The sequence below is a fragment of the Tachyglossus aculeatus genome, chromosome 6, assembly GCF_015852505.1.
Source record: "Tachyglossus aculeatus isolate mTacAcu1 chromosome 6, mTacAcu1.pri, whole genome shotgun sequence".
Classification (NCBI taxonomy): domain Eukaryota; kingdom Metazoa; phylum Chordata; class Mammalia; order Monotremata; family Tachyglossidae; genus Tachyglossus; species Tachyglossus aculeatus.
In genome coordinates this window covers 34,665,355-34,678,523 of record NC_052071.1, presented here as the reverse complement: position 1 = coordinate 34,678,523, position 13,169 = coordinate 34,665,355, and the positions used below count along the sequence as shown (strand labels likewise).

Below are 13,169 nucleotides of genomic sequence, written 5' to 3'. Positions count from 1 at the left end.
GGTCAAATCAGTTCTTCCTGGGACTCTGGCCTGAGCTCCTCTAGACTGTAAGCTCGTTGTGGGCAGGGAATGTGTTTGTTATTGTTATAGTGTACCCTCCCAAGCATTTAGTACAGTGCTCTACACACGATTGACTGACTGGCTCCCAAAGATCCAGTCCCATCAGCTACAGTGGGGGAGGGAGAGTAGGGGGCTGCTGGTCGAAAGCATCTCATTCTACTCCCTTGTTGGCTCTGGGTGAGGGGCTGAGAGACCAGGGCTGGGTGAGGCAGGGAAGAGGGTGGAAGGGTGGAGCTGGAGAGCATCTTTTCCTGGAATCCTCTGGATTCCTGCAGGGCTGTCTCAGTAATTATAATGATAATAATAATTGTGGTATTTGTTAAGAGCTTACAATGTGCCAGGCACTGTATGAAGCGCGAGGGTGGATATAAGGAAATCGGGTTGGACACAGTCCCTGTTCCATGTGGGGCTCACAGTCTCAATCCCCATTTTACAGTTGTGGAAACAGAGAAGTGAAGTGACTTGCCCAAGGTCACACCAGATAAGTGGAAGAGCCGGGATTAGAACCCATATTTGGTGGCGGGGGGTGCTCCTCGTGCCAGCTGCCACCCCACAGCTGGCAGGATGTCTCCTGGGCAGGCAAGGTCGATGGGTGGGGAAAGAAGGAAAGAGGCTTTTCCCCCTCTTTGTCTAGGAACCTGAAGTCTGTTGTCAATCAGGTATCTTTGACAGCTGCCAGGTGAAACCCGCCCATCTGATTCCATCAACCACTTGGGTAATGCCTATCAATCAATCAATCAATCAATAATATTTATTCATCATCATCATCATCAATCGTATTTATTGAGCGCTTACTATGTGCAGAGCACTGTACTAAGCGCTTGGGAAGTACAAATTGGCAACATATAGAGACAGTCCCTACGCAACAGTGGGCTCACAGTCTAAAAGGGGGAGACAGAGAACAAAACCAAACATACTAACAAAATAAAATAAATAGAATAGCTATGTACAAGTAAAATAAATAAATAAATAAATAGAGTAATAAATATATACAAACATATATACATATATACAGGTGCTGTGGGGAAGGGAAGGAGGTAAGATGGGGGGATGGAGAGGGGGACGAGGGGAGCGCTTACTGAGCGCTTACTGTGTGCAGAGCACTGTACTAAGCGCTTGGAAAGTACAAGTTGGCAACATAACATCCAGAGGACGTTTCTGGAAAAGTGGCTTGGACTGAGGTGGGATCATCCCCACCCTCTACCTAAGGTAACACGCTCCTTTTTGTGAGACATAGTGGGCAGAGAATGTGTCTGTTTATTGTTATATTGTATTCTCCCAAGTGCTCAGTGCCGTGCTTTGCACTGTACTATTGAAAACAATCAGAATGAATCCAAAATGAACATCAGCCACTTGGACAGAACCCGGGGGAGGTTTAGGGGAGGAGAGGGGCAGGGCAGGGGGCCTTTGGAGCTTGTTGGAGGGTTGTTAAGATCCGATTGCCAAGCTTGTCCTTGAGCATTTATTACGATGATAGGGGCTGTGCACTACTTCTCCTTTCCTGGCTGTTTGGGATGCCTTCCTGGGCATCAGCCTTCAGCTGACTTAGGGGCGCGAGCAGGCGCCTCGGGCTGTGGGGCCCTCTACTGGAGTCTAGGAACTGAGATAGAATAAAATCCACATGGTTAACAGAGTTACTTCTCCATGTCTTAGTAAAATGGAGGTTTAAACCACCAAGACCAGGAACAAGGCCAAACCCCAGGCTTTCTCTGAGGTCTGAGCTAAGATCTCAAAGTAAAGAGGAAGACTGCCCAACTGTCTGGTTAACTCAAGCCCCTAAATCGTCATCATCAATCGTATTTATTGAGCGCTTACTATGTGCAGAGCACTGTACTAAGCGCTTGGGAAGTACAAATTGGCAACATAGAGAGACAGTCCCTACCCAACAGTGGGCTCACAGTCTAAATGCACTCAAGGCTCGACTTTCCTGATGATTCTTGTCCTCCACTTGATGTCCTCCACTTGATGTTGGTTTAGGACAGTGCTCGGCACATAGTAAGCGCTTAGCAAAGACCATTAAAAAAGTGGGAGGGGAGCGACATCAGCCGATTACTTCTGTCTCATTTATGGGTGGGTCGATATTCCCTCTAGTTCTGCTCCTTATGATGAATCCTTCTCACTCCCTTTCCCCAGAACTAGGGCTGGAAACTAGCCGATCTCTGTGTCTTTGGCCAGCTGTTCTTCTAACTCCCTCCCCCTTAACTGTGGTTGTCCCTCAGCCTCTGTTCTGGATCCCTTTCTCTCCCCCTACTCTTTAAACTCACTTTCTCAGTGAACTCATCTGCTCTCATGGCTTCTCTGTATGCAAGTGACTCCCAAATTGATCTCACTAGCCCTCTAAACTCTACTATAATAGTAATAATAATAATAATAATGGCATTTATTAAGCGCTTACTATGAGCAAAGCACTAGTCTAAGCACTGGGGAGGTTACAAGGTGAACAGGTTGTCCCACGTGGGGCTCACAGTCTTAATCCCAATTTTACAGATGAGGGAACTGAGGCCTGGAGAAGTTAAGTGACTTGCCCAAAGTCACACAGCTGACAATTGGCGGAACTGGGGTTTGAACCCGTGACTTCTGACTCCAAAGCCCAGGCTCTTTCCACTGAGTCACGCTGCTTCTCTACCGTCTAGTACCTTTTGTCTGCAAGAAACCTCTACAGAGATGCTCTGCTCAGTTGAAAACTCTCTCTCATTCAACCCACATATTCAGTTTATCACTGAATCCTGTCGGTTCAACCTTCATGACATCACTAAAGTCCATCCTTCCCTCTACATTCAAACTGCTACCACGGTAATCCAAGCATTTGTCCTATTCTGCCTTGATCACTGTATCAGCCTCCTTGCTGACCTCCCTGCTTACTGTCTCTACCCTCTCCAGTCCATACTTCACTCTGCTGCCTGGATCATTCTTCTAGAAGAATGTTCAGTTCGTGTTTCCCCAGTTCTCAAGAATCTTCAGTGGCTGCCCATCCACCTCCGCATCAAACAGAAACTCCTTAATATCAGCTTTAAAGCACTGAATCACCTAGCCCCCTCCTACCTCACCTCTCTACTCTCTTACTACAACCCAGCCTTCACACTTTGCTCCTCTAATGCCAACGTACTCACTCTACCTTGATCTCATCTATCTCACCACTGACCTCTTGCCTATGTCCTGCCTCTGGCCTGGGACACCCTCCCTTCTCATATACGGCAGAAAATAACTCTTCTCACCTCCAAGGCCTTATTGAAGGCACATCTCCTCCAAGAGGCCTTCCCTGACTATGCCCTCATTTCCCCTTTTCCCACTCCCTTATGCATCACCCTGACTTGCTCCCTTTATTCACCGCCTCTGCCCTCAGCCCCACAGTATTTACGTACATATCCGTAATTTATTGATTATATTAATGTTTGTATCCCCCTCTAGACTGTAAACTCATTGTGGGCAGGGAATGTTTCTGTTGGATTGTTGTTGGTACTCTCCCAAGCGCTTAGTACAGTGCCCTGGACACAGTAAGTGCTCAATAAATATGATTAATTGATCGTTTGAACTCCTCACCCTCCCTCCTAGATTGTCTTCTCTACCTAACTTTTCCATTACACTTGACTACACCACCGTCTTTCCTGTTTCCAAAGCCCACAACCTCGATTAGGTACTCTCTTTCAACTTTCACAGGTAATCTGTTGCTAAATTATATTGTCTTTCCTCCACAACATATCTCAGATCTATCCTTTCCTCTCTATCCAAATGGCCACCACCTGGTTCAGGTCCTCATCATCAATCAATCAATCAATCATATTTATTGAGCGCTTACTGTGTGCAGAGCACTGTACTAAGCGCTTGGGAAGTACAAGTTGGCAACATATAGAGACAGTCCCTACCCAACAGTGGGCTCACAGCCCAAAGTAAATGTTCAATAAATCCCACTGATGGATATCCCAACCTAACTACTGTATCAACCGCCTTACTGGTATTCCTGCCTCAGGTCCCTCCCCTCTCCAGTCAATATTTCTCCCTGCTGCTTGGGTCATCTTTCTAACATGCTGCTCTTACATGCCTCTCCACTCCTAAATTTAGCAATGGTAATCTATTCCTCTCTGCCTCCAACTGCACTCCATCATCTCTCTATCCCCTACTTTACTACATTCCCAGCTCGTACTATCCGTTCCTTCCAAGCCCACATCCTCAAGGAGACTTTTTCTCAGCTCTGCCCCCTGACTCACGCATCTTCCATCTGTCTGGAACATCCCTTCCCTTTTGGATCCACCAGACCGCAGCGTGGGAAGCAGTGTGGCCTAGTGGGAAGAGCATGGGCCTGGGAGTAAGAGGACCTGGATTCTAGTACTGACTCCGCTACACATCTGCTGTGTGACCTTGGGCAAGTCACTTAACTTCTCTGGGCCTCAGTTACCTCATCTGTAAAATGTGGATTAAAACTGTGAGCCCGTCATGAGACACAGACTGTGCCCAACCAGATTAGCTTTTGTCTAACCCAGTGCTTAGTACAATGCCTGGCACATAGTAAGCATTTTTAAAATATCATTTAAAAAAACTAAAAAAACCCCAACCCCCCAACACACACAGCTCTTCCCATCTTCAAAATCTTTTTGAAATCCCATTGACTCCAGGAGGCTTTCCCTAATTAAACATTCCTTTTCCCAAGGCCACATTCTCCCTACTGTCACCTCAGATCTTTTGCCCATCTTTAGCACTTTTCCTCCTTCTTAGCACTTTACCTCCTCCTTAGCACTTTGCCTCTCATTACTTCCTGTTGTCGTTTTCTACCCATCATTTTACAAGCTCTCTATGATTTGACCACTTCTTCCTCCTATTTGGGATGATTTTGTGTCAGTCTCCCTGACTAGATTATGAATTCCTTGTGGACAGGGAGCACATCAGTAATTGCCCAAGCACTTACTACAATGTGCCGCACACGTACTAGGAATTCTGTAACTACTGTTGGCTACTTTTTCTCAGTCTCTTTCACTGACTGATTCATGGAGTACGCACTTAAGGGCAAGTGCTCACTTTTCTGTAGGGTGGGGAAAGGGCAATGGTGGCCAGGTTTCAATGTGTCTGCCAACTCTGTTGGATTTTACTCTTCCAAGCGCTTAGTACAGTGTTCTGCACATAGGGAACAATAAATACTGTTGTTGATAATAATGATGAAACTGCATCTTTCCCCTCGTGCTACCTCCATGATAATCTAGGCTCATGCCCTACTCTTTTGAAAAACCCAGTTCCAGAAGCTTCTCCCAGTGATGTGACTGACATCACGAGATGCCGGCCTCTTGACTCTCCCTTGTAGGTTAGTGGATTCACCTGAGCAGCTAAAATCTCCCTTAGTTTTCCATTGACTGACATCTCCTGTAACCTGTGATTTGGAAACTCCCCCCAATGGAAACAAAAACACAAACTCTAGTCACCTCAGCTCCTTTGGAGACATTTTCACATCCCTCTCCTCTCTCCTCCCCACTGCTTGAGATCGTCAGCCTCACAGAGAATCTGTCCAGCTGAGGGGTGCTCAGTATCCCAGCTTTGGGACTCCTCCTGCCTGAGGCTGTGGTCGCTGAGCTACAGGACTCTTGGGGGTTTTGTGGTTCAGTGACTGAGGGCTTTACCAAGAGAATCCTGTGTAAGAGTGGAGAGACAAGGCCTCCCTGTGTCTCTTTCCTCTCTAAAACTTTCCTCATCCCTGAACTTTGGGAAGGCTGTTTCTGCTCTGAATGCCTCCTTTGTAGTTCTGAGGTGAAAAGCTGAGAGGGTAGCTTGAGGAAAATGAACCTGGGCTCTGCGAAGTCACCAGAGCAGGCAGCTTTCCTTCTCTCGCGATGATCACTCATGTTGACACTAGAATCAAACACCCACCTGCTCTTACTTTCTGCTGAGAGGAGATGAAAGGAGAGGCCTTGACTCTTCACTCTCTGGAAAGTCTGAGACAGATCCCCAAATGTACAGCAGGTTACAGGAAGGAACCATAGTGCCCCACATCTATGGAAGAACACAGCCTCCATGGGATGATGTTTTCCTTTTATTTTTTTTAAGGCAGTGTTCCCCCAAGCCAGGGTCAGCCAATGTCTTTCGGAAGTGACTCAGCTATTGAGTCTCTGCAAATCTCCCACCAAGCAATGAGGAGTGTGTTCCACTAATGGTCTTTAAAACTACAGCTATAATGAGACTCCCATGGTTTGGGTCCAAACCCTCAAAGGAGAAGGGGAAATTAAATATGCCAAGCCTTCCAGACTCAGCTCAAAGAACCAACGGAAACACCACCAACAGGACTGATTAGATTGAAACCATTGATCCAGTCCCCACAGTCCTCAGCATCAGAATTCCTGACAACGGTATTTTCAGGAGAAGGGGGAGGCGTATTTCTCCTGCTTCCCGGCATTGCGGCACACAGCTTTGGCCTCTATTACCACTGGCAGCTGCAACTGCTGTATTGCTACCACTGCCTCTACCACCTCTTCAGGGTAACTGAAGCAGAGCTGGAAGGCCCAGCAAAGGGGTGACAGCAGGAGCCTGGCATGGGCATCTCCTCTCTTAATGGGAGCCCAGTGACCCCAGGGCCCTTAGGAAGCTACTCTGATGGCCCCTTTGATTGCTTCACCAGGTGGACATTCACCTCCTGTCTCCTGCCAAGGTGGGCATCCCGGGCAGAAAGTTGGGCAGCCTGATGCCATCTTCCCAGCAACTCCATTGCCAAAGGTGCTCAGCTGCTTTTGTAGGGGTGGGAAGCAGAGCTCTCAGTTCAGCCTCCGCATAATTAAAATAATGGCATTAAGTGTTTACTATGGACCAAGCACTGGTGTAGATACAAAATAATAAGATTGAGCACAGCCCCTGTCCCCCCATGAGCTCACATTCTAAGTTGAGGAAGCAGAGGCACAGATAAATTAAGTGATTAGGTTCCAGTCACACAGCAGATCAGTGAAGGAGCTGAGAATAGAACCCAGGTCTCCTGCGTCTCAGACCCATCCTCTTTTCATAGGGCACACTGCTTCATCATCAGTTGAGTATGTACAGTGGAGGAAACCCAGTATGGACCTTGGAAGAATTTCCAGATGAGTCAGGGACAAGGTCCTTGCAGTGAAGGAGCTGATAGGCTGACAGCTGAGACAAGCAAAATAAATACGATTAAATGAATCAGGAGGAGCAGGAATAAGACAACAAAATCACACCCATAAGGTATGTGTGAATACCAAGGGAATGGAAAGGCTGGCATCATCCAAGCAGTGGGAGTGAGGATGGTAAATCCAGGGAGGCTTCCTGGTAGAGGTGGGTGTCTCTGAAAGGAGAGGTTTAAGGAGAGGGGATTCTAATTCATGGTGGGTTAGGAAGGCAGCTAGGAAGGAAGGCAAGACCCCATGAGAGGGTGGGACAGGGGAGAGGGAAACTGTAAGCTCCTTGTGGGCAGGGAACTTATCTACCACTTGTCTGAGGAATTGTACTCTCCCAAGAGCTTAGTACAGTGGTCTGCATACAGTAAGCGCTCAAAAAATGCGACTGATTGATCAATTGGAAGGAGCTGCTAGGGAGGAGTGAAAAAAGGCCAATTTAGCAGCCTTGTACCCCGTCTTCCCAGACATGCTGTCGGTCCTGAAAGCAGGAATGACAAGGTGTTTACAGACCCCCTTAGCACCGTGTCCGCTCCACGGCCCCTGGCCCCTGAATGGGCGGGGCTGGGGGGGCTATAAAGGCCCGGAGCCTGGGCCAGGGCGACCACCCGTCGGCGAGCAGCAGGACCGTCTTGAAGCCGAGCCTCCGGACCGATTCTCCCCGCTCCGCTTCCGAGGTGAGGAGCGGCGGGGCCGGGGTCTCCAGGGTAGGGTCTGGGGGGGTCTTCGGGGGGTCCTGTGCGGGGTCTCTGAGCACTGCCCCTCTTCTCCCCCCCGGCAGAACACCATGGGCAAGGAGAAGACCCACATCAACATCATGGTCATCGGCCACGTGGACTCGGGCAAGTCGACCACCACCGGTCACCTCATCTACAAGTGCGGGGGCATTGACAAGCGGACCATCGAGAAGTTCGAGAAGGAGGCAGCTGAGGTGGGTCGGGGGTCAGGGGTCGGGGCTGAGGTTGGGGGCGGCCCATTGCCCGGCTCCCGGGCGCTGACGGGCTCCTCCGGCCTCCTCCGGGCGCAGATGGGCAAGGGCTCCTTCAAGTACGCCTGGGTGCTGGACAAGCTGAAGGCGGAGCGGGAGCGCGGCATCACCATCGACATCTCCCTGTGGAAGTTCGAGACGAGCCGCTACTACATCACCATCATCGACGCGCCTGGACACCGCGACTTCATCAAGAACATGATCACCGGAACCTCCCAGGTCAGGCCCCGGGCTGCGGGGGAGGAGGGGGGACAACATGAGGGAGGCGATGGAGGAGGAGGGCAGGAGAGAGATGAGATGGAGGAGGGAGATGAGGGAAAGAGGGGAGGGCAGGAGGGAGATGAGATGGAGGAGGGAGATAAGGGAGAAGGGAGATGAGGGACAAGGGAGACGAGGAAGGTGAAGGGAGATGAGGGAGATGAAGACGGTGAAACAGGGAGGAGGGAGATGAGGGAGAGGGAGGAGGACATGAGGAAGATAATAATGTTGGTATTTATTAAGCACTTACTATTTGAAAAGCACTGGGGTAGATACAAGGTAATCAGGTTGTCCCACGTGGGGCTCACAGGCTCACAGATGGAGGAGGATGATGAGGGAGAGGGACGAGGGAGATGAGATGGAGGAGAAAGAGGGCACGAGGGAGTTGAGATGGAGGAGGGAGATGAGGGAGAAGGGAGATGGAGTAGGGAGGCGAGGAAGTTGTAGGGAGATGAAGATGGAAGAGGGAGGAGAGGAGGAGGGCAGGAGGGAGATGTGGGAGAGGGAGGAGGACATGAGGGAGATGAAGGAGATGGAGGAGAAAGAGGAGGGCTGGAGAGAGACGAGGGAAGCGGTGGCGGTGGTGGGCTGTGTCCGGCCGGTCACCCTGGTCTCCCCTGACCCCCAGGCGGACTGCGCGGTGCTCATCGTGGCCGGCGGTGTGGGCGAGTTTGAAGCCGGCATCTCCAGCAACGGGCAGACCCGGGAGCACGCCCTGCTGGCCTACACCCTGGGCGTGAAGCAGCTCATCGTGGGGGTCAACAAGATGGACTCCACTGAGCCCCCCTACAGCTCCCGGCGTTTCCAGGAGATCTCCAAGGAAGTGAGCGCCTACATCAAGAAGATCGGCTACAATCCCGCCGCCGTGGCCTTCGTGCCCATCTCGGGCTGGCACGGGGACAACATGCTGGAGGCCAGCGCCCACGTGAGTGGCAGCCCGGGGGGCATCCCGTAGGAGGGGGATGGAGGGGGAGGCGGGGCTCGCCGCCCACGGCTGACCGACCCGCTCGGCTCCCGCAGATGCCCTGGTTCAAGGGCTGGAAGGTGGAGAGGAAGGAGGGCAATGCCAGCGGTGTCACCCTGCTCGAAGCGCTCGACGCCATCATCCCCCCGTCCCGCCCCGTCAACAAGCCCCTCCGCCTACCGCTCCAGGATGTCTACAAGATTGGCGGTGAGTGGACAGTCGATCAATCGTATTTATTGAGCGCTTACTGGGTGCAGAGCACTATACTAAGCACTTGGGAGAGTACAGTGTAACAGTTGGTAGACACTCCTTGCTGACAACGAACTTGCAATCAAACAGAAATTAATATACATAAGTCAAAGTTATACGCATATGAGTGCTGAAGGAGGGGTGAATAGAGGGGGCAAATCCAAGGAAGAAGGGAGTGGGAGAAGAGGAAGTGGAGGAGAGGTCGGTGGTGAGATAAAGGTACAGTGAATAGAGGAGAGAGAGGTTGGGCTACAATAGGAAATCAGGGAGGTAAAATAGGAGGAGGCAAAGTGACAGAACTCTGAGTGCAAGGAGGTTGATGCAGCAGTCAAGGGAGGAAAGGGTAAGGATCAGCGCAGTTCGGGTGGAGACGAAAGGAAGGGTTTTGGCGATGGTGGAACGGACAGGATTTGGTGACAGATGGAGTATGTGGGTTGAATGAGACAGATGAGTCGAGGATTGATGCCAGGTTTGCCAACTTGCGAGACAGGGAGGATGGTGGTGCTGCCTACACTGCTGGGAAAGTAGGGGGAGGGCAGGGAGCACCACGAGCTGGGCCTCGGTCTGACTGGGGCCTGTGCCCATCCCCGTGCCAGGCATCGGCACTGTGCCCGTGGGCCGGGTGGAGACGGGCTGCCTGAAGGCGGGCATGGTGGTCACCTTCGCGCCCAGCAACGTCACCACGGAGGTCAAGTCGGTGGAGATGCACCACGAGGCCCTGGCCGAGGCGCTGCCCGGGGACAACGTGGGCTTCAACGTGAAGAACGTGTCGGTGAAGGACATCCGCCGCGGGAACGTGGCCGGCGACAGCAAGAACGACCCACCCATGGAGGCGGGCAGCTTCTTGGCCCAGGTGGGTGGCCGGGCACAGGCGCATGCGCACGCGGAGACGGGAGTGGGCGGTGGGCGAGAGGCCTCCAGGCGCACGCGCAACCCCAGGGACTAGCCCACGCACGTGCCCGGGCGTGCGGACTCGAGGCCCTGACGGGGCGGGCCGCCCCGGGTTCCCCCTCACCGCCCTTTGCCTCGCGTGCCCAGGTGATCATCCTGAACCACCCGGGCCAGATCCAGGCCGGCTACGTGCCGGTGCTGGACTGCCACACCGCCCACATCGCCTGCAAGTTCGCCGAGCTCAAGGAGAGGATCGACCGCCGCTCGGGCAAGAAGCTGGAGGACAACCCCAAGGCGCTCAAGTCCGGCGACGCCGCCCTGGTGCACATGGTGCCCGGCAAGGCCATGTGCGTGGAGACCTTCTCTGAGTTTCCCCCTCTAGGTGAGTCGCCGGGAGGGGCGGGGTGTGTGTGTGTGTGTGTGTGTGTGTGTGTGTGTGTGTGTGTGTGTGTGTGTGTGTGTGTGTGTGTGTGTGTGTGTGTGTGTGTGTGTGTCGCCCCCTGGCGGCCGGGGGTGGTGTGAGCCCGTCTCTATTTGGTGCTGCCAAGCCCTTAATACAGTGCCCTGCACACAGTAAGTGCTCAATAAATATGAATGAATGAATGCCCACTGTTGGGTAGGGACCATCTCGTCTCTCCCCCTTTTAGACTGTGAGCCCACTGTTGGGTAGGGACTGTCTCTATATGTTGCCAATTTGTACTTCCCAAGCGCTTAGTACAGTGCTCTGCACACAGTAAGCGCTCAATAAATACGATTGATGATGATGATGTTGCCAACTTGTACTTCCCTTAGTGTGCTCCGTGTGCTCTGCACACAGTAAGCGCTCAATAAATACGATTGAATGAATGAATGAATGAGTGGTGTGTGTTCCGCCCCCTGGCGGCCGGGGGTGGTGTCTCTTGCCTCCGGCCGCCGGGGGCGGGGCGTGTCTTCCGCCCCCTGGCGGCCGGGGGAGGTGTGTGTCTCTCGCCCCCTGGTGGCCGGGGGTGGTGCGTGTCTCTCCCCCCGTTTGTGTGGGGGGCGGTGCGTGTCTCTCGCCCCCTGGCGGCCTGACCGGCGACTTGCCCTTCCCCGCGCGTTTCGTTGCAGGCCGCTTCGCGGTGCGGGACATGCGGCAGACCGTGGCCGTGGGGGTCATTAAGTCGGTGGAGAAGAAGGCCGCCACCGCGGGCAAAGTGACCAAGTCTGCGGTGAAGGCCAGCAAGAAATGAAGGGCCAAGGACCCCACCCGCGAGGCTGGTGCGGAGCGGTGTGGGAGCGTCTGGGAATAAAATAGAACCAACCCTTGTTGGTGTCTTTTAGTCTAGTGAAGAGTATTAAGTGCTTCCTAGGGGCCAAGCATTGTACCGAGCCCCAGGGTACATGTCAGTTCGCGGACCACATGGAGTAGGGTTTTTTTTTTTTCAAATAGAATTGTGACACAAAAAGGATGTCTTGTCTCTTTCAATTATCAGCAGACGCGCCGAGGAATGTACTTGCACGTTTGGAGTTAGGCACTGAAAGAGTTGAAGAGCGGCTCTTTGGAGCTGGAAGCCAACTGGTCTGAATGATAATAATAATAATAATGATGGCATTTGTTAAGCGCTTACTATGCCAAGCATGGCTTTAAGCACCGGGGAAGATACAGGGTAATCAGGTTGTCTCACATGGGGCTCACAGTCTTCATCCTCATTTTACAGATGAGGTAACTGAGGCACAGAGGAGTGAAGTGACTTGCCCAAAGTCACACAGCAGACGAGAGAAGCAGCGTGGCTCAGTGGAAAGAGCCCGGGCTTTGGAGTCAGAGGTCACGGGTTCGAACCCGGCTCCACCACTCGTCAGCTTGGTGACTTTGGGCAAGTCACTTCACTTCTCTGGGCCTCAGTTCCCTCATCTGTAAAATGGGGATGAAGACTGTGAGCCCCACGTGGGACAACCTGATCACCTTGTAACCTCCCCAGCGCTTAGAACAGTGCTTTGCACATAGTAAGCGCTTAATAAGTGCCATCATTATTAAGTGATGGAGCCGCAATTAGAACCCACGACTTCTGGCTCCCAAGCCCGGGCTCTATCCACCAAGCCAACTTGTACTTCCCAAGCGCTTAGTACAGTGCTCTGCCCACAGTAAGCACTCAATAAATACGATTGAATCAATGAATGAATGAAAAGCCATGCTGAAGAAAAGCAGTTTCTAGGGAGGGGCAGGAGAGAGAATGAATGGGCATCTGGGTAGTGGTGGAGTTGTACAGTGAAATGCAGAAGCCTGGCCTAAGGGACTGAAAGTGAACCCATGGACACCATTCATTTGTATTTAATAAGCACTTAAACTGTGCAAAACAATATACACTGGGGGAGTCCAATACAATAAGAAGCAGACTCCCTGCCCCCAACACGTTTACAATCTACAGGATACTAGGTTACTTACTACTTGTGTTTCTATTTTAAACATGGGTTAGTAGGAGACTGAGAATACCAATTCTGGGCATAATTTCAAAACGATGACAGGTCAGGGATGATTTTTCAGCCTTTCCCCCACTGTACTGTGTGTGAGCAGCTGGGAAGAACTCTGTCGAGTATATTTAGCTATTGTAATGGGAATTCATGCTACCCTGGCTACATCAGTGAAAACCATGCACCATTCCATGCCAATGCCACTGGCTTGATTGCTAAAATGCAGAAT

General features: G+C 51.8%; 1 protein-coding gene across 1 annotated transcript in view; it reads left to right on the top strand.

Annotated features, from left to right (window-relative positions):
• Positions 1-11,924, top strand: part of LOC119929919 (elongation factor 1-alpha, oocyte form-like) — a 41,133-nt gene extending 29,209 nt beyond the window's left edge. Inside the window, exons 3-9 of the mRNA XM_038748274.1 lie at positions 7,942-8,091; positions 8,188-8,367; positions 9,035-9,331; positions 9,427-9,577; positions 10,216-10,472; positions 10,658-10,892; positions 11,600-11,924. Of these exons, the coding sequence (XP_038604202.1) occupies positions 7,948-8,091; positions 8,188-8,367; positions 9,035-9,331; positions 9,427-9,577; positions 10,216-10,472; positions 10,658-10,892; positions 11,600-11,721 (1,386 nt within the window). The 5' untranslated portion in view covers positions 7,942-7,947 and the 3' untranslated portion in view covers positions 11,722-11,924. The remainder of the gene's footprint in view (positions 1-7,941; positions 8,092-8,187; positions 8,368-9,034; positions 9,332-9,426; positions 9,578-10,215; positions 10,473-10,657; positions 10,893-11,599) is intronic.
• Positions 11,925-13,169: the final 1,245 nt, after the last annotated feature.